The 27468-nt window shown below is 47.2% G+C and overlaps 3 protein-coding genes across 5 annotated transcripts; 2 read left to right on the top strand and 1 right to left on the bottom strand.

The window, feature by feature from the left end:
* The first annotated feature begins 3660 nt into the window (after positions 1 to 3660).
* On the top strand, positions 3661 to 4846 carry LOC120665841. The gene has a single exon (XM_039945524.1). The coding sequence runs from the start codon at positions 3975 to 3977 to the stop codon at positions 4488 to 4490; it is 516 nt and encodes a 171-aa protein (XP_039801458.1). The 5' UTR covers positions 3661 to 3974; the 3' UTR covers positions 4491 to 4846.
* Positions 4847 to 5363: 517 nt separating this feature from the next.
* Positions 5364 to 7842, top strand: LOC120665840. Of its 2 annotated transcripts, XM_039945521.1 has the most exons (5): positions 5364 to 5544; positions 5690 to 7106; positions 7184 to 7240; positions 7318 to 7404; positions 7481 to 7842. In XM_039945521.1, the coding sequence occupies exons 2-5, from the start codon at positions 6385 to 6387 to the stop codon at positions 7602 to 7604; spliced, it is 990 nt and encodes a 329-aa protein (XP_039801455.1). In that variant the 5' UTR covers positions 5364 to 5544; positions 5690 to 6384; the 3' UTR covers positions 7605 to 7842. The 2 variants fall into 2 exon arrangements, with proteins under 2 accessions (XP_039801455.1, XP_039801457.1); XM_039945523.1 differs by lacking the exon at positions 5364 to 5544 and having other exon boundaries at positions 5562 to 7106.
* A 5366-nt stretch (positions 7843 to 13208) lies between these two features.
* LOC120665839 (WD repeat-containing protein GTS1-like) lies at positions 13209 to 27060 on the bottom strand. Of its 2 annotated transcripts, none has more exons than XM_039945519.1 (8): positions 26666 to 27060; positions 26152 to 26359; positions 25285 to 25380; positions 24220 to 24294; positions 15437 to 15547; positions 14951 to 15042; positions 14472 to 14556; positions 13209 to 13953 (listed from the first exon to the last, which is right to left on the bottom strand). In XM_039945519.1, exons 1-8 carry the CDS (start codon positions 26863 to 26865, stop codon positions 13591 to 13593), a joined length of 1230 nt encoding a protein of 409 aa, XP_039801453.1. In that variant the 5' UTR covers positions 26866 to 27060; the 3' UTR covers positions 13209 to 13590. The 2 variants fall into 2 exon arrangements, with proteins under 2 accessions (XP_039801453.1, XP_039801454.1); XM_039945520.1 differs by having other exon boundaries at positions 26152 to 26336; positions 26666 to 27053.
* Positions 27061 to 27468: the final 408 nt, after the last annotated feature.

Raw genomic sequence — 27468 nt, 5'->3', positions numbered from 1 at the left:
CGCGGCAGGATCTTCTGGACTCAAGCTGTCGAAGTCGTCTAAGGTGAATGTCTCGTTATCTGGTCGAAAGGAGGAAGAAGAAGGTCCGGCGCCCGCATCGGGGTAGAATCCTACGCAAAAAATATGGATGTTAGCGTACGCTCGTATATTTCGTAATGACATGTAGAAACCGAAATACGAAACATAAATTAACCTGTGCACGCCGGTATCTGTGGCCCCGGTACCATCCCTGGATACGGTCCGCCAACTGGTGCTGTCCCTCTAAACATTCCAGTATGGCCGAACGCAGTAGCTAGATCGTATCCTGTATGTGATATTAGTAAATATGTAGGAACACTTGATGTAATTTTAAAGAGATATGTATGTTACCTGTACTTGGGAAGAACTGCGACGTCGGCCCGTGTATGGTCGACGGACACGGGAACGACGACGACGCCTGAGACGACCCGTGGCTGTCTTCGTACTGCACACGGCTTCCGAAGTTGTGCGTTACCTGACGCAACTGATCACGCTGCCTCGACCATGCCTCTATCTGCTCAAACTGGGTCATTGGGGATCCGGCACGTACCCTCGTCAGGTAAGTCGAGCAGTCCGTCTCCATCATGTTGCAAAGGCGAAACTGCATCAATTCAGTAAAGTTACAAACACATGAATTATCTTATGAATATGATTATATATATATATATATGCAAATATGATCAAGAGACTCACCGCGCCAGCTAGTGCCTCCACGTGGTGCCGGGCATAGCCATCCTGAGGCCTCGCCTGGTGTGGCTGCGGGTGAGTGTCAACAAAAACCAGACGAGCCCGAGTCCGGGGTAAGTACCAGGTGAGGTAAGCCCTAAAGGAGCTATCTGTGTGTGGTCCTGTTGGATGGACCAAGTGCTCGTCTGCCTGTTCCCATTGGTCCACCCACGGCTGGATCTTGGTGAGCCAATCATCAGAGCACGGCAAGCCACTCCTTGACAACCTATAAAGTGGACCACGAAGAATCGTTAGAATCGACACGAATGTATGAGCCAAGTTCATTCATAATTACCTGTGGTCCTGGCGACTGACACGCTCCAACGCGGTGGGCACCGGAAACTCCTGGCGCTGCCCAAACTGTCTCCTGACTCTCCAGGGGCAATATGCCTCAACCGCGATGTCATAAACCAGGACGGCGGAAGTAAGCCACAGGGCTCGGTGCACAACAGCTGCAAAGTAAGACCTGTGGCTCGAGTCGATCACTGGGTCTAGCAAGGAGTCCATCTCCATACCTGCATTCAAAAAAAACAAAACTGAAATGCTCTAACAGAAGCACCTATGCAAAAGAAGGCTCGTTGCATAATTCTTTGTCCCCTAGTCACGGCTGGTAAAAGGTATGTGTCATAAAAGCTTCCAGGATTTCTAGCAGCAACCTGGGATAACATACGAGGTAGGTTATCATATGATGCCTTGTATGTGCCGAACCTCATCTCGAACACCCTTTGTTTAGCCCGCCATGCCTTCAAATAACTGATGGTGTACTGGTAAGTCTGCTCAATGTGTCGAATAATCATTTTTGGCTCATAATTTAGGTTGTCCATAATAAACCCATACATTTGCTTTGCAACAAAGTCGCATGATATATTGCGATGCGAGGGAATAACTTCTGACAGCAAACAAGTGTGCTCTGTGACAATGGAACATTTCCAGTTTGACTTCCATTTTCCCTTGAATGCATGTACTCGCCATGGACATCCAGCATTCACACACTTCACCTCATATTCTTTACTGCCAGACTTCACGACTCTGAATTCTCGTTTCAATGAGATTGCCCATAGTCTCACAGCATCTTTTACGGCTTCAATGTTTGGATATGTTGCACCTTGCACTACCTCATTCCCTCTGTACTCCCACTCCTGATTTCGTACATCTTCTGCGATATGACTGCCAAAACCATGCTCTTTCCACTCTTTTGGCAATGAGTACTGCTCGTCATCATATGAGTCCTCATATTCTTCCATCTCTATTGCGGTTTGGTCTTCTGCCTCCATCTCGTCCACAATACTATGTATCCTCTCTCCCTCATCAGCAAGGCCCTGTGGTCCCATGTTTTGGTTCTCTGTCTCTTCTGACTCATCTTGCTCAACATAATTGGTCTGTCTTCGAATACTCGGAGTTCCTTGATCTGCACAATGTTGGATTTCATTTTGTGTCTTATCCCGGATTTGAACAAGAATGGCCAGAGGCCACCCACGCTCTAGAGCTGCTTGCATGTACTTCTGCCAGTCATCAGTGCTGTGTATCATCATTAATTCCCATAATTCACTTTCTACCTCCCAATTAACAAGAGACTGGACAGTGATCACATGTGTCAACGGATCAACATGGAACCCACGCTGCAGCCACTTACATATGGAACCAAAATTCCTTTCCAGAGGTTTATCTATGCCGCTAGATGTGCGCTTAAAGGCAGAAAGATCTACTCCATTTGGCCCATACATAACATTGTATTCACCATAAAATACTTGAAACTGCATTTTGCTCGACATATCTGTATATCACATAATACTTATCGAGTTATACTCTTTACTTCACTACCTTATTCAATAATCCGTAAAAACTAAGTATGGAATTCAACTATAACGTATAAGTATTCATAACTACGTGATGACTCTCGAATTCTATACTGCATATGCCAAATTCTATTCTAAATCATAATTAAATTATAAACATGTCTCTAATAGCACTGCAATTGTAATAATAAATGCGTAGAACTAATTTTCTAAACTAATTTACTACTACGTAACTACAAACTAAAGTATCATTGAACTCCTACTTAAATGGATCTACTATAGCACTAATTAAATTAAATTACTCATATTTAAATACGTAGTACTTAAATATAACAATATTTAAACTAAATGTACTAACCTGCAGATCACAAGTGCTGAATCCGGCAGGGCTTCGCCGCTTTCCTTCTCCTCACTCCTCTCTTTTTTTTTCTAGATTTTTGGTGGAATTTTCGGGCTCAAATGAGGAGGGAAGGGGAGGGCAGGAGCTTTTATAAGGGGGGAGACCCCGGTCGCCCGGGGGGGGGGGCGACAGGCCCCCGGCCGCGACTGTAGGCCGGGCCCAGCGGCGGTCGCCCGTGGGCCGGGCGACAGGCCCCTGTCGCCCCCCAACGGGCGACATGGCTTGTTTTTTTTTTCTCCAGGGACTTCGTTGCAAATTTGAAAAAAAAAATTACACATTGGGCCTGTCGCCTTATGGGAGGGCGACCGGGGTATATTTTTGAAATTTTTGAAAACGGACATATATTTTTGAAATTTTAATTTTTTTTAAATATAAAAAAGAAAAAAGTTCCAGAAGGTCTCGTGACGCGGAACGATTCCTCGAGGTTTGAGGTGTGGATGGATTCCGGACTGAGGATGAGGCGGAAAGGCTTGGAACGGCCCATTTTCATTCGAAGCCGGACTTAAACGAACGGTTATTCCGAATCAGACCCGTTTTCGAAAAAGGCCGGACCGATCCGGGTGGAACGGGCTACATTCCGGGTTGTTCCAGGCCGAACTGAAGGAGGCCTAAGTGGGCGTGGGGAACTTTACCCGTGGGCCGCCAAATCAGCAGCTATTGAGCCCAAAAGAACGGGAGGAAAGGCCTGTCGGCGACGACCGCGGGTCTGACCGTACAGTAGCCGCGGTGCAGACAAAGGGGAGAGGAGGGTGGAAATGGCAAAGAAATCGCAAGGGAAAGTGAAGCTCAGGGCAGCCAGGAAATCGCCAATCCCAGAATCGCTCGCCACCTAGCCAAGCAAAGCTCCGCTTCCCAGCTGCTTGCCGCTGCTCCCTTCACCACCCAGTCAGGCAAACCAGCAAGCTCCCCTCCACCCACCTGCTGCCGGCCGCCGCCGAGGCGAACCATCCAAAAACCCAGGCACCAGGCAGGAATCGCCGGCGGCGGGAGCAAGCAAAGCATCCCTACCCCAGCATCGGATCCGCGTCCCGTCCATGGCGGATCAGGAGGCGGCGGAGGCGGCCTGGCCCCCCTGGACCTCCCTCCTGCTGCGCGCGCTGAGCCGGCGGCGGACCTGGGTGGCGCTCTTCCTGGCCGTGTACGCCGCGCTGCTCTGCTCGTCCTGGAGCCTGCTGGCCTCCGTCCGCGCCTGGTACTACCACTCGGCCTCCGCCTCCGCCTCCGGGCCGCCGCCCCCGGCGTGGCCCGCGGCGCTGTACGCGTCCGTGATGTACGGCGCCGTGTTCGGGCTGCTGTCCATGGGCGCCGCGCTGGCCGTGGCGGCTCCCGCCATGCTGGTGACGTGGATCACCGTGCTGGTGCTGCTGGCCTTCGCGGGGCGGCCCCGGCGGTCGCTCGTCGCGGAGGGCCGCCGCGCCACGCGGGACATCGCGGGCCTCGCGCTCCGCGTGCTGCTGCGCGAGGGCAACGCCGTCGCCGCGCTCTGCGCCGCCGCCAGCTTCGCCGCGCTCCTCCTCGGCCGCCGCGACGACCACGACGACGGCTCCTGACCGCTGCCGGATTCTCTTCTGGCGCGACCTCTTCCCACCCCAATCTCTTCTCCCTCTTTTTCCCCTCTTCGCATCTGTTCTTGGCGTCCGCTAATTTGTTCGTTACAGACTTACAATTACTAGGTAAATATTCACCTTTTTTTTATCACACGGAGTTGTTTCTAGTTAGGGTTAGCTTTCGCTTTGCGCGTCGGCGTGGCATCTTTGGTGGTTTGCCGAATTGCCGAGCTGCACCATGGGGACAGCTAGAAAGCAGAGTACCGTGCTGGCTGTAATGGAAGCTGCTGGGCGTGCTGACATTGGTGAATCTTGATGGATGAAGGTGTCAGTTCGCCCACTTTGATTTCCCTGTGAAATTCGCTGCTCGTAAATCTTCAGTAGCAATCTCTGCAAAAGCCGGATGCCTAGGCTGTTCGAAATGGAACGAAGCAATTACGCGACTGTGAAAGTTGCCAACTCACAGCAAGCAAAGATGACCCTTGAAAAGAAAAGAAGTCAAAAAAGAAAGGCAAAATTTGCCCAGAGACACCGTTAAAAGCATGGCTTTGCCAAAGACCACTAAAAAATTACATCCCTGCCGAGAGGCACTGTAAAATCAGTTGCATTGGCTAGAAGACACCAGAACTAATATTATAATCAACTTAATTATATTATAATCAACTTAATTGGGAAGTGATAGGAAATGACACTTTTACCCTCCTACCTTATCCTCCTGTCCACGAGATTTCCTCCTCCCGTCCAACACAACATCGCAGGCTGCGGCCCTCCTCGCGGCCACACCAACAGGCGGACGGCCGATCTCGCCGGCGGCCGGCCCTTCGCCGGCAGCGGCCACGCCGGCGGCAGGCCTCCCCAGCACGTAGCTCTCCTCGGCACGCGCGACTTGCTCCACAGAGGCCCTCCCCCCTCCCCTCCCGTAGAGTGCAGCTGCGCCACTCCGTCGCCGCCCCTTCTGAGCGGCCAAATCCGACGGCTGCCGCAAGATGGAGGCTCCACGATACCTCAGCGATATTTTCCCGCAGGAGGCGGCCGGCCTTTCGTGGATTCCTGATGGGTACAGTCTTCTCTCATTTCCCTCTAGGGTTATTTCTAATTTTGAGCAATTGGACTTGTTATCGAACAGTTAGACTCATTTTTTCTAAATAAATCATATATATTGTGTGTTGATTGTACTATGGTTTGTGTCACTGTTTGTGTAGGATGGATCCCAATTCGTTATACAGGCTTGCTGTTCGTGTAGGCGCTTATGTTAAAATTAATGATGATGGCAGTCGTGAGTATTGTGAGGCTCTTAACATTGCTAGGATCTTAGACAGGGATATCTCGAATTGGGATGATATGCTAAATGAACTTGCAACAGACATTAACCTAGGGTGTAACCACAAGTTGCGTGTCACCTATTGGGACAAAATGAGTCGTAACTATGAAGAAATTACATCTGATCAGAAATTGTTGCATGCAATTGACATGTATTGGGAGATAAGAAGACTCTCATTGCAAGTGTGTGTTATCAAAAAGAATGATTCTGAATTTATGCATGATGTTGGGCGGCAGGAGAGCATGCCTTGTGTTTTACAAGGAAGCACTGATGCCCCAGCCAAACAAATTAATGCCCAACCTCCACTTGAAATTGCATCACCTCTTCTGGAGTTGCAAAATCAGAATAGTGCTGCAGTGCCTTGGGTGGATGATGATATAGAGTATGTCGGTTTGGATGATGAGGATCCTTTCAAAACTTTGCTTTCTGATTCATCCGATTCTGAAAATAATGGTGATGTGGAGTGTGTTGGCTTGGAGGACGATCTAGTTGTTGACGATGCATGGGGTTGTGAGACTATTATCCATGTGACTGACTTAGACAACCCAACAATAGCAGTTGGTATAACTTTTGGGGATGGTGATACTTTCAAGAAGGCTATTAGACAAAATGTTCTTGAGAAGAAAAATTGCACGGAAGCTTAAAGATAAGATGTTGCCTAACATCATGAATGATCTCAACTCAAGGAGTAGGGGGCTGAAATATATGTGGAGGTATTCACACAAAGATGGTGGTCAAAATGATGAGATGTTAGGTGAAGTCGAAGGTGTTACAAAGGATCTATTTCATTGGAGGCATACTGTTGATCTTCAAGAGAGGAAGTGTACCTGCAGGCGTTGGCAAGTTACTGGTCTTCCATGTACACATGCCTTGTGTATTATCACCTCAATTCGAGGTTGTAATATCGAAGGCTATGGTCATGAGTACTATTCTGTTGCCAAGTTCAAGAAAGTCTATGAGAAGAGTGTGAAGCCAATGACAGATAGCAAACAATGGCCTAAAGTTGACCCTGGGTTTAAGTTGTGGCCTCCAATTCTAAAGAGGGCAGCAGGAAGACCAAGGAAGAGAAGGTACAAATCAGCTGCAGAAGGAGGAACTGTAAGAAGAACCACAAAATGCACAAGATGCAAACAGTTTGGACATATGGCAAAAACATGCAATGAATACGTATATGATTCTGATGCCCCACCACCTGCTCCTCCAAAGCCAAAGAAAAAGCGAGGCAAGAAAAGTGTCACTGTAGTACCATCTAGTGTTGTTGCCTCGCTGCAAGAACAACCATCAAGTGCTGATCCATTGTGAGCTTCTTTAACTCAATCTTTTGTGAGTTTTTTACAATCCTTACATGTATCTTACATATCTAAATAACTCGCAGCGCTACACCAACTAGAGCCATCAGTTGTGCTTCTACACCAAGCCCTATGACAAGAAGGTAGACCTTTAATTTGAATTTGAATATTCGTCTTTCTTCTCAAATCTGCAATTTCACATCTTTCTATCTTCGTGCAGCATGTCAAGGAAGTTGTTGGAACTAGAGCCATCTACACCAACTAGAGCAATCGCTACAGTTTCTACACCGAGCCCTATGACAAGGAGGTATAACTCTTCTACCCCTTATGCATTTCTATTTCTTATGTCTACTGTGTTGATATGCTTTTATATCCACTTGCAGCCGCAAAAGGATACTAGAACTTGAAGACATCATAGAGCCAGTTGCTTCTCAAACCACATCTCCGGTTGCTATTGAGAAGGGAAAGGCAAAAAAATTGAAGGTTGTCAGGTCCAGGAAAAATTAGAGTGTGCTGAAAAAACATGAAGGCAATATTTTGGAGCACTATAGCTCAAATTATGTTATTTTCTATTGCTGCACTTGCTAGGGAAATGTGGCTGAAACATGTGATGTACTTGCTGTCAAATGTGGCTGAAACCATGTCATTTTGTATTGCTGAATCTGATACTTAAATATTGATGAACCATGTATTTTCTATTGTTGGATATGCTCCCGTTGCAGCTAATAGATCTATTTGAAGCACAGGGGTATTCTTGTCCAGATTTATATGTCTTGTGACTTGTTTGAGGTGAAATTGTTATTATATGAGCCATAGTGTCTTTCAACAAAGAGATATGTATTTATAATGGCTTTGAGCAAAGATAAACATTTTTAGTGGTTTTCAGCAAAGTCGCGCTTCTAACAGTTTCCTATGGCAAATTTAGCAAAAAAGAAAAGAAAGGTAAAAAGCCTGTAACCTTAAAGCAAATCCGACGATTCACGACCGCCCCGTTCCTGCACCCATAGAAGAGTGATGGACGACGTGTCCGTTACACTTGCACTCTTCCAAATAGAACAAATAGTAAGAAACAACAACAACAAAAAAAAAACTCATCACGCTTTCTCTGTTCTTTGTCAAGGTGTTCCCGAGTCCCGACCGTCCAACCATCATTCTCCCAAGGGGATCACCGGAGGCGATGCTGTGTAAACCAATTGATTGCGGCAGCCGGAAGCCGGCCGGAAACCACACGCTTCACGGCTGGAAACACATTGTTGGACTCATGGACTCCAACAGCCAAGCTGAACTTTCTTTAAGTGGTGCGTTTAGGGTCGCTTCCAGAGGTGTGTGTGCGTGTGTGTCAGGTATAGAATAATCAATCTTCATCTCTTTGTTTTTATTAAGCGGAACGAGTCTTCGCAATAATATAAATAAATAAATAAATTGAAACCAAGGGTTGTCCTTGGAGCATTATTGCTCTAAGCAAGACCTTGCATCGCGCGAGGATCCTCTGCAGTACTTCACCCGGCAGTTGGGTCACTAACCCACACGTTAGTGACAGGAAGTGCTGCAGAGGAATCCCTTTGAGCAAAGGTAGGTGCCATGCTAAGAATCATTAGCTTCTTTTATTTTTTACTAGGTGTATGCGCATTGCTACGAGAGCTTAAAAAAAGTTTCAATGCAATAAGAGAAGTGTGAAAAAAATATGGAAATTGAAAATTGTAGACTTTTTTACATAGAAAATTATAGCTCATATATGTTAGTGAAGAAGTGAGCACCTATCTTCTAAATTTGCCATTTTGAATGTACTTCTAGCAATACACATAGGTGTAATAGTATATTGACCACAAAATAAATCATGGGAAGTAAATATAGCAAAAGCAATGGTAACTTAAGTGCAATTGCAAAAGAACATGGGATGTCTAAGTTTGCATATTATTCACACTCAGCATCATCAAGATAACTCAGAGGTTTGTCTAGAAAGCATGTTAATCGGTGGCAACTCTTTTCAACGATCGGTAGTCATCCTTTGGCCCGTATCATGTATTGCCGGGCAACATCTCCAAACGACCCCCCACCCTCCCCCGCGTCGCTCCCACGGGGGCGACCCGGGCGGGCCTGCCGCCGCAGCCGCCACCCCCTCCCTCCTCCCTCCCATTCGCCGCGCCGCCGCCTGAGCGGGCCAGCGGAAGTCCGTGCGGCCCGCAAGGACGGCGGCGGCGGGGCACCCCTGTTCCACTTCGCGTTCCGGTGGCTGACCGCTTCGGTATCGGACAGAGCGCAGCTCGTGGCGGCACCGGCGAGGGAGGCCAGATCCGGCGCTGACGGGCGTAGATCTGGTGTCCCCACGGCCGGATCCACCGGCGGTGGCTGCTCCCAAGGCGCGTGGGCGACGACAAGGCGCGGGATCGGCGCCCGCGATGGACGACTGGCGGCGGCTCCTGGCGCGGCTGCGCAGCGCGTGCCGGCTGTGCTTGGAGGCGGCGCGACGGCGCAGTGGGCGGCTCCGGTGTGCGTGTGGAGGCAGTGCGACGGCGCCGTGAGTGGAGGAGGCTTGGCAGCGCCAGAGGCTGCGCGATGTCTGCGGGTGCCGGCGTGGTTGGGCTAGCCTGGCTGGGGAGGCGGTCTGCCGGCCTCGCTCCAGCGCGGCGGGCCTGGCCATGTGCTCCCGGCGGCGGCCGCGGCAAAGGCGGTTGCGGAGCTTGCAGGGAGCGGAGGTGGTCGCCTGGCAGCAGTGTTCGGCTCCCTCGGCAATGCCCGCGTGGTGACGGCGACAGGCAATCCGGGAGGCGAGGTTGGTAGTGGTGGTGGCCATGGCTGGCAGTGAACTGGGCTTGTGGCGGCTGCGGGCAGTTGGGTGCCGGGAGAAATCTTGCTCAGCGGACGCTGAGCTGACAAAGACGACGCCTTGGGTGCCGTATTCCTGCTGAGGACTTTGTCAAGGCACCCCTCCTTGCTTCGATGGTGGATTCTCGGGGTGAAAACCTTGCCAGCTCAGGCGGGTGGCGTTGGCGAAGCTTTGCGTCATGTTCTTCCTGAAGACGCCGTCTTTGGAGTTCCCCTTCTTCGCAGTGCGTTGGAGCCTTCACTTGTTGGTTTGGCGGCGAGCGGCCATGCATAGCGTCGGCCGTGTCGGTGCTAAACCCCAACCATGGTCAATGGGTCATGTGGTACAGTGGGTGGACACCAAGTCTTGGACTTGAGGGGTGGGGGTACGTGGTGGCGGATGGCGGCCAAGAAGTGGACATTGCCGCAGTATTGTGAGGGCAGGACCTCTGCTTGGCATTTGAGGGCGACGGTTTGGCCGGACCGTGCGCTAGAGGAGACCACGAAGTTGGCAGAGGGCGGCGTGGTAGGAGGTGGCCGGCGGAGGTGCCTTGCTGATGTGTTTGTGTGGTGGTGGTCTTTTTGGTTGCCGGAGGCCCCGTGCGACATTGCTGCTTCTTGACGAGACGACTGGGTGATTTGGGCTCCAAAAGTGTTCTATCAAATCTAGTGGACGTTGTGCAACAGATGGATGGCTTGCGGCAGCTATTCGAGTATCGATTTGACAGCTTGCAGCGACCTATGGCGGCCAGCCCTGCTCGGCGGGTGTTGGTCTGGTGTAGGGCAACTTCGTGAGGAGGCACAAGCAGACTTGATGGTCTGGTAGCTACACAGCTTGCAGCGGACCACGGCAGCAAACCCTGTATAACAGTGGCTAGTCCGGTGTGGGACATCGTCGGCAACGACGGTGCTGGCGGTGACAATGGTTTATCCTCTGTGGGCCTTCGCCATGGTGATGGTGGTGCGTTTCTGGTGCTCGAGCGTTGGCGACGTGAAGTGTTTCCGGTGGGTGCTGCCCCAATCCAACCTTCTGGGGTTGTTTGTGTGTTGTGGTGTCGATGTCCCAATCCGACCTGCTAGTTGCTAGTTGTTTTTCTTTAATTTCTCTTTGTTTTGCCTGATTATGGCCTCCCAGGGTCATAGTCTTGTATTTTTCTGCTATATTAATAGAAACGCACACGTCGTGTGCGTTCAAAAAAAAAAGTATCATGTATTGTCTTTTAAATTGTACAAGTTGTGTTTTCGTGTTCTTCTTTGTCAGTTGTACCTCTCTGCTATGTAATGAGTGGTTTGCCACATCTTCTAATAAAAGTTTAGGCTGACATCTTGCCTGCCGTAGTTCTCTTAAGAAACAATGGAGGCCGTGCGCCCGGTCACCCAACCAGTTTGAAGTTTTTTTTTTCCATGTGTTTCGATTTTTTATCCATTTGCGGAATTCCAATCTCGTAATATCACATCACCCATCAGAATGAAGAGAAGCATCTGGTACTGATCGGATTCAAGTATGGATAGGGAGAACTGGTTGGAAGCCGCGAGGTTCTTCGCCATGGCATGGCGACATGCTCGCGATCTGTGTTGCGATGGTATCAGGGAACTCAAATCTTTATCTTTACTTATTTCTAAAGCAAAGATTGTTTCCTTAGGCCATCAATCGGAGTTCTAATCGAAATCCGAGTAACCGCTTGTTGAGTTAAGGGTTCGAGACTGTTTTAGAATTAGCATTTGGCTAGTAAAATAGAAAATAAAAAACTAAAATTCTCCACCGATATGTACTATGCTAATTAATATATTTATATAATTTTCTGTAGCAAGGCACGTGCATATTAGCTAGTATATATAATTCTCCGATCTAATCATTGGCAAATTTATATCTATAGCTATTTCTAAAACGATTAAAGTTTCCATCTAAATTTGTCCCACAAAAAATAATAACTTTGACCTGCCTCAATTTTCGGAACATTCTCACGAAAAACTACTATCACCTCATCCACTCACCACAAAAGACAAATGACATTTTGGTAATTTTACATCTAGCATTGGTTTGCAACTTTGCATGCTTATCCTAAATTACATTTATTTTGGAACGGAAGTAGTAGAAAACAGTAGATGACTGTCCGGGAATCCAACTCAATTTGATCTTGTAGATCCGGCCTGCATGCGATTTCCAAATGATGTGAGCCTGTGCAGCGTGCCAGTCAATATATGTTTTGTGCCTCCGTATCTAAACTTTACCACTATCTTGTAACCTGATTATGTATGTTGTGGTAATGGGTTGTCAGTTCATGGATTTAGTCCATAGGCGCCATAAATGCAAGCTGTGATAGCTGCTGCGTGATCGATTGAGTGGAGAAGAAGTGAGCGAGGGTTTTGGGAGCCGCATGCGCCGACGGGTTTTATTTCCAAGGGGAAGGTTCAGTTGGATTATGGCGGCTGAGACTGCGCGAGCCAATTATCAAGCTGATGGAAGTAGGCGCCTCATACGAAATTACGATTGAGCTTTTTTTTTTAACAACATTTTGTTGTGTTTTTAAGACATAGATTCCTAAGTACTACAAAATATTATGCATTACTCCGATATAAACATAATTTTAAAAATATAATTCTCGTTGCAACGCACGGGTATATACGTTAGTTTTCTATTCTAAATCGAGTAAAGTTTCCACTAAAATTTTTGGTTTTGATCCGTTTGATTTGGTCCGTCTCATATTATTGACAGGTGGGTCTTGATCCATCCCGTATGTGAATCGGACTAACTCTCTCTGTCCACAACTCGATCATGTAGGTCCTTACAAATTAACATACCAGCACAAATATGTATCAATACTTATACCAACTATATCCGTAGCAACGCAAACAATTGCCTAGTCATGGTACATTGAGTTCAAATGGTAAGGGTTGGGCTGGGCTAGGACTTCGGGTGCAAATTATATATATTTCAGGTTATTAGGTTAATCTAAAAAGTTGATAAAACGAACAAAAATGACATTCTGTGTAAATAATTGTAAAGGAGGAATGAACTAAAATAGCATACTATCGTAATTAATTAGCTGACTAAAAAATACTATTAGATTCCCACCTGCATAATTAGCTAGGTACCATAACACCACAAAATAAAATAAGTAAAGTTGCTTTGGAATTCATGCTAAATTTTGAGAAGGGATTACCGGAGCAATTCTCATAATTATATTTATTACTGATAAGATGCAACGGACGGTGAATTCAAATAGAATGGCCTGGTAGTTTTCCTTTTCAGGTCACGCGCTTGGTACACCAGCCGATGAAAACTGGAATGAACTAGAAAAAGCATGCGACCCAAAAGAGGCATCTCCTATGGACTTACTGTTCAAAGGTATCCCATATGCACATGCTACGTCCGCGCGAGTATCGCTGAGCTGGCCCAAATGTTACCATTTACCAAGCTCAATTTAGATAATGCTACCAAGCTCTGAAGCTTCAGTACTCTAGTTTCCATGAACTTGGATGGATTTGATAACTAGTCCCCGTGAACTACGGTAGCATTCTCAACCATTAGTGTAAAAAAAGAACAGTTACAATGTTCTACGGGGATATACCAAATATGTTGATCATGACCTAGAACTTTAAGCATGAAGATAAGCATGCTCACACAGCACACACACAGGGCTTGCTCTTTTCAACGGCAAATGTTACACAGATTTGTTCTTGGCGGCTAGTATGGCTGATGTCGGCTTTTGGTTTTCTTTTGCAGCTTCGAGACTAATGAACTCGAGATCCAAGACTTGTTTGTCTCTGCAATTTCGTCGGATCGCCAGCAGCAGAGACGGCCATCCTCACCTCCTGTCCATCCAAAGATGCCCCTATTTTGCCCAAGGCTGCCATGGGTTCCTGCGGCAGGGTACACGGTCCTAACAACCCCTGTATGGCCTCCTTCAAGGATAGCTTCGGCGGGACCAATTGCTCCGGCAGGATCATTTCTTACAGGGAAGTAACCTAGAGTCCCTGCACTTGTGCCGGCAATCAACCATAGCCGTTCATCAGGCAGAGAGTAATGACAGTCAACAAAGTAGTCAACCTGCCATACAAAGAAAAAATAGAAACTGAGGAAAAGGGGGGAAAAGAAATACTAGAAGGTGAGGAAAAAAGATTAATTGTCTTTGCTACATTTTCAAATGTAAACATGCAAACAAGCTTTTCCTTGGTGCTAACTATGCCCTTGGGAAATGAGTCATAGGCAACCATAATCTTTGACGGATGAAACAAAATAGCAATTTGTATGGGTTGTACGAAAATAAAGGGAAACAAGAATTGATGGATAAGATGATGGTTTCACTAGATATCTAAAGGAAAAATACAACCTACTAGACAGGTTCAGCCGGACTAAGAATCAAACTAAGTTTGGATGCCTTTTTCATTACATACCATAAACCAAAAGAATCAAGAGAAAAAGTAGCACAAAAGTTGATAGAATCTCACTACTGACAATTCTTTCTAAGAATCTATATCATCAGCATACATCAAAGCTCCCTACAAGGCTGAATAACATAAATGTACAAATAAATGCATGCAGTACTGGTTCTAGTGGATACTCACATGGTCAAGGTTCCACTTATCAGTGGCCAAGGAGCGAGCATCTTCTATATTCAACTCTCTAGACCCGTCATTCCAGTCCCAAACGCTGCACAACATAATTGTTCAAGCTTTTGTACTTGATTATTTGAACGTCTAAACAGATAGGGATGCTTCCTATCCTAATTATATTGTGGTAAAGGGCAGAAAGCTCAAAACTAATGTTTCTAACAAGTGTATATATTAGATGGTCTTTTTGGCACAGCTCTAGGTGTCTGGATAATCAAAGCTCCAAGAATTCACGGAGCTAGAGCTGGTGGTGCACCGAGAGTGTTTGTGGGAACCATTTTTTTTTCGATTTTAGACTAAAAAGAATTATTCAAAAGACTTTATTTTACAAACTACAGATCTAACGTGGGGCTGAGACCTGGAGCTCTGCCAAATGGGGTGAGAGATAAAACTGGCGCAATAATGAAAACATGCACAAAATCCAAAGAAGGTACCTCAATGTCTCAATATGGGTCAAACACCAAAGCTTCTGATACATATTCCCAAAAAACCCCACTTTGGCAACAGATGTTTCTGCATTCATAACCTATGGGGGGATTAGTTATCAGATAGCAAACATCAGAAATTGATACAAATTGTGGAAAAAACTGTCAGAACAAGTAAAGAAAATACAAGAGCGTAACCTTGTACAGAACATGAGTTATAGTATGTTATTTGACAAAATTTTACTTGTCAACCAACAAAATAAGTACACCCGCTATATAGGATTATGTAGCTTAACAATAACAGGACTACTATACAAGTTCACCAATGTTAACACTGCTATAGAGAACTAAAAGGAACGTAACTTGAAGCTCTATGGAATAGGTCAGTAGGTCACTAACAAGTACAGCAGATTGAACACCCCATAACTTTTTGGCAAGTTAAAAGATGACAAAGAATTAAAGAGACAACAGGAGCAATACGAGTCTATGACATACAGATAGCAGATGATTGTCCTCATCAATGTCGCCATCAGTGTCAAAAACACATACTAATCCATCCACTGCTGCAGAAATGAGTTTGCTCTGTTGATTTGGTGCAAATTTGACCTGTCCAACAAAAAGTAATAAATCAGAACAACATAGATAAATAATTATTCAGTCCAGAAGTTGAACCCTAAGGCAGAGATGAATTGAGCCAATGCAAAAAAAGAAGAAATAAACACAATTGCACATTGATGAAGTATCTGGTTCTAAAGGGGCCAAAGCAACTATGACTTTCTATGCAGTGGGAGAACATACAGATTATATGACATCACATTGTAAAAATAAGCAACGACACCATCTTGGCTTCCATGAAATGTTGAGTCTTGCCAAATTTTTTTTTAAAAAAACACACTCAACTTCAACTGTGCGAATCCTACTCTCCAACAATCTAAACAACCTCAACCCCAAACACATTCCCTAAACCATTCTGGTATTATGCCCATGAATGACCTGGCCACTGAATCAGCTAGTAGTAAAGAGGAAACCCTTTTCCTTTTTACCCTTCTTTCCTTCTTCCAGAAAAAGATGTGCTGTCAGTAGAACCTCTGATCCTCCATTGAGGTGTTGTGCCACTTGTTCTGCCAGCAGCTGGGTCACACTATGGTAGTTAAAAATAAAATAGGAGACGACCCTGTTACATCAGACAAATCAATGCCAGTACTTCAATGTCTTTGCCACCTTAGGTTTAATTTCATTCCCAGGAAATTGCTCCAGACTTCTGATGTTTTCAGTTTATAGCATGCTTTCTCATCTTCTCCAAAGAAAAGAAAACCTTCGCGGACTTTCAGGGTGATATCTCTAATCAATAAAACAAAACACTCAGCCGGTGGGGGAAACCCTTCCCCACGGTATTTCACTAAGAAGAGCTCAACCAGGGCGTGGCCAAGAAAGGTCATGAAAGCTGGACCCCTCATACAGTCATACATGTATACCTGATCATGGGCCGCCCAAACTACCCGAAAAAACCCAACCCGAACCGACCCGAACAGCAGATCGGGCGGGCTCGGGCCGTCATTCTTGACTCAAAGTAAAAATCAGGTCAGGCGCGAGCCTAAATTTTAGCCCATGGGACGACCTGACGGCCCGAGCATAAAGCCCGTGCCACCTTCCCACCAAACCCAACAACCAACTAGGTCTGCATCTTGCACATTGCGGCCCAGCCCAACAAACCCAAGCAACATATATATTGCGCACTTTAACCCTAATCATCCCCTCATCTACGTACTCTCCTTCCCATCTCCTCTTCCCCTAGCTGCCAGGCAGCCGGCGACCCCAGATCTCACCAGGCCTCCTCCACCAACTGCCGGTGGCTCGTACTCCACATCACCAGCGGCTGCGGATTAGGTACTTCTCCCTGCTCCGACTGTGTCTCCCATTCTTTACTGGACATACTCATTTGTCGTCTCTTTCTTGCTGTGCAGAGCTCACATGTTTGTGCTACTATGCATGCTAGTGCAGATGGCCAGATGGAAGTCACCGAGAATTTGCCTGCATAATTCCGGCTTGTGCTACTTAGATTGTGCTCGTCTTTTGATCTTTTCTAGAAATCTATGAACGGATTGCGTATGTACTACTGAGTATACAATGTTGATTGAATTCTGTACACATCTTATCTGTTAGCGTCGGGCCTTCGGGTCAGCCCGGGCCGTGAATCAGGCGGGCTGTCGGGTCAGGCACGGGCCAGATAAAAAAAACCATCAGGTTTCGGTTGGCCTGACCCGGGCCCAGCCCAGCCCAGCCCTGACTATGATCAGGTCTACATGGGGATGCCGCCCCCTTAATTCAGGTCTTAACTTGTGCTTTGAGACCCAACCCACTACCAGCCCCTGACACAAGGGTCCACTGAATATATGCTCATTCTATAATCATTAGTCTACTTGTTCACCTGAATCTCCGTGGTCAACTTATCTGGTTTGCAGAACTTTATTGCTATGCAACCATTCTGCTCCTTGTATCCTTGGTCCAAATAAAAAAAGGCATTCCTTTTCATTGAAGCATCCTTATTTGGCACATTTGAAAATCCACATGGCAATACATACACAGCAGGCTGCAACCTGTTCTCAATAAGCTGACAGGTGTATTAGTGGATGGTGGTGTTAGACAGATTCTGTATATACTTGTGTGTGGGTCCTGCGCTAAGCATGTATAAGCCGGCCGGCCCTGTGTTTGGTTAGGGAGATATGGTTAGTTAGAGTCTTGAGTAGATTTGGTTTCGGGGTTTCCTTTAGCCCCAAGCTAGAGATATGGTTAGTTAGAGTCCTGAGTAGATTTGGTTTCGGGGTTTCCTTTAGCTCCAAGCTATTCTCAGCCCTATATATGTAACCTGTGTATCTCCCAATTAATCAAGCAATTATTCCACACAAATTACATCTCTTTCATGGTATCACGAGACTAGGTTTTCGACTTCCGCTGCTGGCGCCGCTGTACGCGCGCCCCACCTCACCGGCGCTGCTCCTAGCGCGCCTCTGCGCTGCCCGCCGGCGCTGCACTTTGCGCGCCCGCCCGGCCTAGCGCCATGACTTCTGGCGACGATGACGCCGCCAAACCTGCTGCCGACGCTGACGCTGCACGCGACGAGGAAGCACGCGCAGCCGAGGCAGCCCGAGCTGCTGCTCTGGCCCGCGCCGAGGAAGCTGAGCGGGAGGCCGCCTCCGCTCAGGCCGATCTCGACGCCGCCGCCGCTCGTCTCCGTGCCGCGCAGGAGCGCGATGCTACCGAACGTGCCGCGGCCGCGGCCTCCAAGGAAGATGACGCCGACGCCTTCCACCATGGCGAAGACGACATCGACCTCCAGGCCGCTCTTCTCCAACAGGAGGCCGCCGTCCTCCTCAATCTCCATGGGCAAGCTGTCTCTGTCCAGAACATCCGGACTCTCGTCCCGCTGCTCCTGGATGTCAACTCCACCTTCTACGCCCGCTGGAAGGAGTCCTTCCTTGACGTCCTCGGAAAGTACTCGCTGGAACACCATGTTCTCTCCGACGCCGCCGCCCCTGCTTCTCCTTCCTGGGTGCGGATGAATTGTGTCGTCCGCACCTGGCTGCTCGGCGCCATCTCCGACGATCTCGCAGACTCTGTCTCCGAGCGCGGCGCCTCCGCTCGTGCGATCTGGCTCGCCATCGAGTCCCAATTCCTTGGGAACCGTACCACTCGAGCTCTCTACGCCGACCAAGAGTTCCGGGCCTTTTCCCAAGGCGATCTCTCCGTCATCGACTACTGCCGCCGCTTCAAACGCATGGCGGAAGATCTTCGGGACCTCGGCCAACCGATCTCCGAGGAGACGCTCGTCCTCAACATCATCCGTGGGCTCAATGAGCGCTTCAGCACCCTTGGTCTTCATCTTCGCCGTAGCACCCCTCTCCCTTCCTCCAGGTGCGCGACGACCTTCGTCTCGAGGAGCTGACCATGGCCAAAGCTCCCCCCGCCGCTGCCCTCACCGCCCTCTCCGGCTCCAGCACCGGCGGCTCTGGCGAATCCAAGCCACCCACCCCAGCGCCGCCTCGACCACCCCAGCAGCAGGACTCCTCCCCAAAGACGCCACAGCAGTCGGCGTCCAACTCCGGGGGCGGTGGCTTCTAGCGCGGCAAGCGCTTCAACAAAGGCGGCGGCGGCGGGGTTTCCTCCGCTGGCGGCGCCTCCGGCAATGCATCTGGCGGCGGCTCCTCCTCCCTTGCGACGGCTCCACCGACCGGCACCAGCTTCTACAACCCGTGGACCGGCGCGATCTACATGTGGCCGGGTCCACGGGCCCCGATGCCTCCGCGGGCCGCTCCTCCAGCTCAACACCAGACCTACGTCGCCAGCCCACCTGGCCAATGGGCTGGCCAGTGGGGTGTTCCCTCCCCTGCTGCGCCTCTGTCTCCGGGCTGGGATCAGCAGGCCCTAGCAGCCCAATTCCAGACCATGTCGCTCCAACAGCCGCCGCAACAAGATTGGTATTTTGATACCGGTGCTACCACTCATATGGCTTCCGATGCTGGTATACTCTCGACCTCCACTATTCCTTCTAGTCACTCTCCTTCATCTATCATCGTTGGCAATGGGAATCTCCTTCCCGTGGTCTCCACCGGCAGTACTGTCCTTCCACATAACCTCCATCTTAATAAAGTTTTGGTTTCTCCTAACCTTATTAAGAATCTTATTTCCGTTCGTCAATTAACTATCGACAATAACTGCACTGTGGAATTTGACCCCTTTGGTTGCTCAGTGAAGGATCTTCCCACTCGGAACGAGATCGTCAGATGTAATAGCTCCGGACCTCTCTATCCGTTGCAGCTTCCGGCATCCGCCCTCCTAGCATCTAGCACCTCCTCGCTTTGGCATCAACGTCTCGGGCACCCTGGTCATGAAGTTTTGTCTAGATTAGCACACTCTTCCGCCATTCGCTGTAATAAAAGTGCTAGCAACTCTATTTGTCATGCGTGTCAACTTGGTCGTCATGTTCGTCTTCCCTTTCATATGTCATCATCCCGCGCCTCGCGCCCCTTTGAGTTAACACATTGTGATCTCTGGACCTCGCCAGTTACTAGCGTCTCGGGTCATAAATATTATCTCGTTATTCTTGATGATTTTTCTCACTATTTATGGACCTTCCCTCTCCGCCTTAAGTCTGACACCTTCTCCACCTTGTCTGATTTCTTTTCCTATGTGCGCACACAATTTAACACCAGTGTGCAGGGCCTTCAGTGTGACAATGGCAGGGAGTTTGATAACTCCAGCTCGCACATCTTCTTCCTCGCCAATGGCGTTCGTCTGCGCATGTCCTGCCCCCATACTTCACCACAGAATGGTAAGGCTGAACGCATTATTCGTTCCATTAATAATGTCATTCGCTCCCTTCTGTTTCAGGCTAGCATCCCCCCAGGTTTTGGGCTGCCGCACTTAACACTGCTACATATCTCCTGAATATTCTACCCACCAAGACGCTCGATTTTTCTACTCCACATCTTTCCCTCTTTGGGACACCACCGTCATATGACCGCCTGCGCGTCATTGGGTGTAAGTGCTACCCTAACCTTTCTGCCACCGCCACAAATAAACTCGCTCCTCGTTCTGCCTTGTGTGTATTCCTTGGCTATTCTCCTCACCACAAGGGCTATCTCTGTCTTGACCGTCATACTAATTGGATCATCATCTCTCGCCATGTGATTTTTGAGGAGACTTCCTTTCCCTTTGCGGAAACATCTCCCTCTCCCTCACGTGCGGATTTCGATTTTTTGGACGAGTTCACTAATCCAGTGGTTGTTCCTTTTCCACCATCACCGCATTTGCTGCCTATAGGTACTACCGTAAGCAACATGCAGTCCCGCATGGTTGCTACCCTTCCCAGCGATGTACCTCCTACGCCACCTGCGGTCCCTGCACCAGCTGCGCCACGCGCGGCCTCGACCCCCCCTGCTGCGCCACGCGCGGCCACGACGCCCTCTGTTGCGCCATGCACGGCTTCTTCACCGAGTTCAGCTGCGCCATGCACCGTCGCCACCCACGGCTTCATCCTCCCCCAATGGTCCTGATGCTGCACAGCCACTGGGACGCTTTGGCTTGGTGTACTCCCGGCGCCCCGTGGTTCAGCCTGCTGCTCCAGCGCCCGTCACGACTACACCTGCTGCTCCCCTCCCTCGTGGCGCCGTCCGAGTCAACCCTATGACCAACCAGCATGCCATGGTCACTAGGGCCAAGCGTGGTATTCGCCTGCCGGCTTTGTATCATGCGGCGCCCTTATCGCCGATTCCTCGGACGTATCGTGCCGCCCTCGCTGATCCCAATTGGCGTGCTGCAATGGAAGCTGAGTACTCTGCCCTCCTGTCTAATAATACATGGGATCTTCTTCCTCGACCATCTCAGTGTAATGTTGTCACCGGCAAGTGGATTTTCAAGCATAAATTCAAGACTGATGGATCTTTTGAGCGCTATAAAGCTCGTTGGGTACTTCGTGGATTCACTCAGCATCCTGGAATTGATTTTGCTGAAACCTTCAGTCTGGTGGTCAAGCCTGCTACAGTTCGGACGGTTCTATCTCTGGCTCTGTCACGCTCCTGGCCTGTTCATCAGCTTGATGTCAACAATGCTTTCTTGCAAGGCAATCTGTCTGAGACGGTCTATTGCGCTCAGCCTTCTGGATTCGAGGACTCCGCATATCCAGATTATGTGTGCCGGCTTAATCTCTCACTTTATGGTCTTAAGCAGGCGCCTCGTGCATGGTACAGTCGGTTTGCTTCACATCTTCTGCAGCTTGGTTTTGTCGAAGCTAAGTCAGACACTTCTTTGTTCATCTACCATCGTGGCGAAGATGTGGTCTATCTTTTGCTGTATGTTGATGATATTGTCTTGACGGCTTCCTCCGCTGATCTTCTGAGGCGCACCATCACCTCTCTCCAACAAGAATTCTCACTAAAGGATCTTGGCGCCCTTCATCAGTTCCTTGGAATGCAGGTTCAACGAGTGGGTTCAGATCTCTTTCTATCTCAACGGCAGTACATGATTGAGATCCTTGAGCGGGCTGGCATGGCAGATTGCAAGCCCTGTGCGACTCCTGTAGACCTGAATCCCAAGTTGTCAGCTGATGGTGCTCCTGTTTCAGATCCCACGGATTTTCGCAGTCTTGCTGGTGCCCTCCAGTATCTTAATTTCACCAGGCCAGATATTCCTTATGCAGTTCAGCAAGTCTGTCTTCACATGCATGATCCCCGGGAGCCTCATCTCACTGCTCTGAAGCGCATTCTGCGTTACATTCGTGGCACATTACATATGGGTTTGTTCCTGCGCCCCTCTTCTCAGTCAGATTTGGTGGTCTACTCTGATGCTGATTGGGCTGGCTGTCCAGATACACGCAAGTCTACCTCAGGCTATGCGGTTTTCCTTGGTGATAATCTGATCTCCTGGTCGTCCAAGCGTCAGAACACTGTTTCTCGCTCCAGTGCAGAGGCTGAGTATCGAGCTGTCGCTAATGCAGTTGCTGAAGCCACCTGGTTACGCCAACTCCTGTCTGAGCTGCACACTCCTTTGCGCAAGACAACCTTGGTGTACTGCGACAACATCAGTGCTGTCTATATGTCCTCCAATCCCGTTCAGCATCAACGCACCAAACATGTGGAGATCGATCTTCATTTCGTTCGGGAGCGTGTTGCACTTGGTGATGTGCGTGTTCTTCATGTCCCGACGACATCTCAGTTCGCCGACATCTTCACCAAAGGGTTGACTTCATCCGTCTTCACGGAGTTTAGGTCCAGTCTTAATGTTCGGTCACCCGACGATTTGACTGCGGGGGCGTGTTAGACAGATTCTGTATATACTTGTGTGTGGGTCCTGCGCTAGGCATGTATAAGCCGGCCGGCCCTGTGTTTGGTTAGGAAGATATGGTTAGTTAGAGTCCTGAGTAGATTTGGTTTCGGGGTTTCCTTTAGCCCCAAGCTAGAGATATGGTTAGTTAGAGTCCTGAGTAGATTTGGTTTCGGGGTTTCCTTTAGCCCCAAGCTATTCTCAGCCCTATATATGTAATCTGTGTATCTCCCAATTAATCAAGCAATTATTCCACACAAACATCTCTTTCAGGTGGGGCAAGCTGGGATTGCTGGAAAGAGACTAGACGCCATCTTGGAACAACAGAAACTAAACATGGCTTGGGAGAGCTGCTTATTGGTCGTTCTACTCTGTCTCGATGGCATCCTAGGATATGATCAGACCTAGTGGAGTCAGACAGGAATGTTGTACTGGGCCAGTGGTGCATGGTGGGAAAGGTGCGGAGATCCCCAGTGGCAAATTAGTGGTTATCGAAAGAAATTAGAGGAGGGCAATCGTCTTCTTTATTTGCTGACCTTAATATGTAATGTTAACTGTCATTCCACGTCATCAAACTATTTCAAGTGCGAGAAAAACTGTCAAAGGGATAGTAACTAACTCCGGTTTACATTGTTGGAGAGTAAAAAGTGAACAAAAGGTTTGGAAGTCAAGTGGTATTTTCCAAAACAAAGGAAAGGTGTAGGGATTAAACAAGATACAATATAATTTCACACATGTCCAACCAGTCAGCCGACCTTTGCCATCAACAGTATCATATTGTTCGGGACAGCAACAGTCTGTTACTGAAACAGCCCAAATATATCCTAGGATTTTAACATCTTATGCGTGCCAGAACCATGAATAATGGTCTTTGTTGGGTTTCAACTCTAGCCTACCCCAACTTGCTTGGGATTAAAAGGCTTTGTTGATGTTGATGCATTCTAGTAACATCCAGAATGCATTTAAGAAAACCAGATCATGTCAATTCTGAACTGATCAACTCTTTCTAAAAAAACAATCATTCAATAGCAACACCACAAAAAGGACACAAGATTTCCAAATAACAGTACTATATTATTTGTTATATATTAGTATAAAATGATTAGCCTGGAACTAAGCTTTCGTCAAATATGTGACATGCTCTACGAAGAAAAGATTCAGCGCAGCATTACATTAATTATTAGTATCATATACCAACAGTTCTTAGGACAAGAAACAAAATTCTTAAGGAAACTGCATTATTTAAAACAAGTAGACACACTATGATATACTCCCTCCGCCCCAAATTATTAGTCGTTTTGGCTTTTGTAAGATGCATAGCAAAATCTATGTATCTAGAAAAGCCAAACCACAAATGATTTGGGATGGTGGGACTAGTTCTTTGGTTTGAGATAAAATTTTACAAATATTTCACAATAAAAAAATGCAAATAAAGTTAGTCAACATAGTGTCATACATACTTGTGTCACATCATCCATGTGGCTTTCCTCTAAGCATGCAACTTGTTTTGAATTTCTCCAATCCCACAATAGAACCTACAATGAAGTGATTAGAATGAGATCCAGTACAGCTAATCAAATAACAATTTCTCCATGTCAACTAACATGCAGGTCACCATGCGAACTAACGTGCATACTTCAAACTACCATGTTTGCATGCTCGGATATGTTTATAAGCAGAAGATTCCTGAAGCTTACGATCTTTAATAACATAAGGTTAGCAACACTGGAAATATGGGATTCTCACAGCAAAAATGTGTAGCTTGGTGTGAGAACCCAAAAGACTAACTTAGATTGCACATAAGAAGAATTTAAAAAAAGCTCCACATATAGATTAGACCTATTGAGATAAAACAGAGATCAATTACAAGGCTTTACACATAGGGGTCACCAATCTTAGGGAAACATATCAGTGATATGGTGATTAACTCTTACGAAAATGCAAGAAAAGAGTTTTTCATTGACATCAAAGGAAACAGAAGAAAAAAAATTACTGCCATTCTTATTAAGGCCCCAATTAATTTCTAAATTTTGTCCAAAAAAGATGTACAAATAGGATCAACTAAACATATAGTGCATAAGAATCATTTTGTGCATATATGCACCTTCTTTTTTTGTACAATCAATATAAGAAAATCAAAAGAAAAGCCTCAGAGATGTAATCATCAGCGAGTTGTCTCAACCTCTAATATTTAAAATCTAAATTTTCAAAAGTTTGGTAGAAAAAGATATGTTGGCTGTGCAATTTTCCTTTTTCTTTCTATAATTTAACATTTCGACAAAAGTTCTCATCATGGTTACCTTATATGCCGAATGTAATTGAACTTGGGATTCATATTAAAAAGAGGAGTTTCAGAAGTACATCAACAATTTCTTTTGAATTTTTTGTACTGGTTTGACCTATAAGGTAAAAGTCTGTATATTTTTTATAGAAACATAAAAAAGTGCAGGTATAGGATGATAAATATAAGAAAAACCTAAGCTAGTAAATATTATCTAATCAGTGAATATGTATTACTCAGTTACCTGGGCATTAGAGCCAGCAGCAAGTAGGTTACCACTTGATCCACCAAAGGAGAAGGTAAACATTTCTTGCGATGCGCCTCCTCTTAGCAGAGAGATCTGGTTAAACATTTAGAGAATAGTGAGTGGTTGAACTTAGAACGTGCGTAAATGTTAATGTTGAAAACATGCCAACAGTCATGTAGTGTAGTGGTAAGCTTCCTAGTTGAGGAAGACACCAACAAGGGTTCAAATCCTGGTGGTGGAGAAAAAAACCCTAGCAGGCAACCCAAAAGATAGTGGTAGGCCGCCGGCCTGTGGTATCTGTGGTTGGTTTGGGCCCTACTACCAGGGGGTAGTTGCAGTGGTCGCTAACCCAGTAGGTCGTGGTCGGCCCAGGTTACATTGCGGCCCTATAGGGTGAACCTGAGGTTCGGGGGTTTTCTCAGCTGGCTTGGCTGAGATTTGTTCTTAGCGCAATGCCATGGAGGTGGTCTTTCCCCCACCGGACGAGTTTTTTTTTATGAAAAAAAACATGACTTTGTTGAGTATAAGAATTACACAGCAAACAAAAGAAATTACATCCAGACAATCTTGTCCATATGTACAACCTAACAAATAGTCATGGCACCTGACGGCTTTAAGTAGCAGTCCATCAACATGGCACCATTATAACAATTTTCTGAACATAAGAGATCAACAAAACAGAAATATCTACTATTTCCATTTTCTCTGTATTTATAATAAAAAAGATGGGGCTTTTGTGTTTGTGCCTCTATTTTGAAGCCACCTGTGATTTTGCCCTCATTTTTTTAACTTTGTGATTTTGCTAACAAATAATTGAAATACTGACAAGAATACTAACAGACATTAAGTACTAGTAGGAAATACCTGCTTAAAGTTTCTTGTATCCCACGCTCTGACAGTTCCATCAGAAGAACAAGAACAGATTACTTGTGGTGATGATGGAACTGAGAAGGAGATTTCATGAATAGTTCCTTCATGTCCTTTACATTTCCCCAGATATTGTCCAGTTGCTGGAGAATAAAACTTCAGCGCATTTGATGACAAGGAAACTGCGAGTGTTGAGATCTCCTGGCTTGTTATCAGATTATCCAACAGAAGCAAAAAAGCACAACAGCATAAGTACTGGAAGCACAGAAGTTTTACACTACAAGACATTAATGAAAATAGGAGCGGGTGGTTACGACCACATAACAAAATAGTCATCAGAAACACCCTGTTGCAATCCAGGGAGGGCCTGATATATATCAGAATAAGGACGAAATTGGAGATCTTACGTCTATTTGCAACCTTCAATGGACCACATTGGATCATATGAACCCACCTTATCCATTCTAACACCACAAAACGAAAAGGGTAAGGGGGAGCACAGGGTTCTTACCAAGAAGCAATTTGGAAGACATAATCATCTCCGAAATTGGTCTGGATTCTGTTCTTGAGGGCGAGCCGCCTCGAGGTCACGCTTCCATCAGGGTTTCGAGATGGGGAATCCGACGTCTCAGGAGAGAAGAGCCCCGCGCACGGACTGGCCTCGGCCTCCACCTCCATGGCCGCCGTGGCCGCCTCTCCGTATCCATCCATCGCGCAATCCCCACCGAGCTGGCCGCCTCTGGTAGATGATGAGGCGGGGGAGAGAGAATGCGCGCGGAGGAGCGGCAGGACTTCACCGGCGGGCGCGGAGGGGGTGCCGGCGGCGGGTCGGAGGGGAAAGGAGCGGATGCTGCGTAAGGAGGCGCGCGGGGCCTGAGGCTCGGGGCACAAAGTTAGGGCAACTTCTCTCCACGGATATGTTAGCACTGTTTGGTTGGAGTGTGGAAAAATTTTGATGAGAGAGAAACGATACTTTGACTACTAATTAGGGGTATTAAATAAAGTCTAATTACAAAATTATTTCCACAACTGTGGTACTGTAGCAGTTGCTCTAGCTAACGAGGTCTTTGACCGCATGATTAGAGGATGATTGAGCGCGGTTACTGTAGCATCACTGTAGCCAATAATGATGAAACTTGGCTCATTAGATTCGTCTCGAAAAGTTACACTCATTCCTAAAAAGGTTTTGCAAATAAACTTTGTTTAGTACTTCATGCATGCATTCGTCTTTTTGTGCAAATGTTTTCATCCATTCATCCAAACACGGCTAGAAAAATTGACGGTCAAAGGTGGAAACCCCGTTGATGACAAAAG

This window comes from Panicum virgatum, chromosome 3N (genome assembly GCF_016808335.1).
Source record: "Panicum virgatum strain AP13 chromosome 3N, P.virgatum_v5, whole genome shotgun sequence".
NCBI lineage: Eukaryota > Viridiplantae > Streptophyta > Magnoliopsida > Poales > Poaceae > Panicum > Panicum virgatum.
Note: the sequence above shows the minus strand (reverse complement) of the source record. Positions and strands in the feature narration are given on the sequence as shown.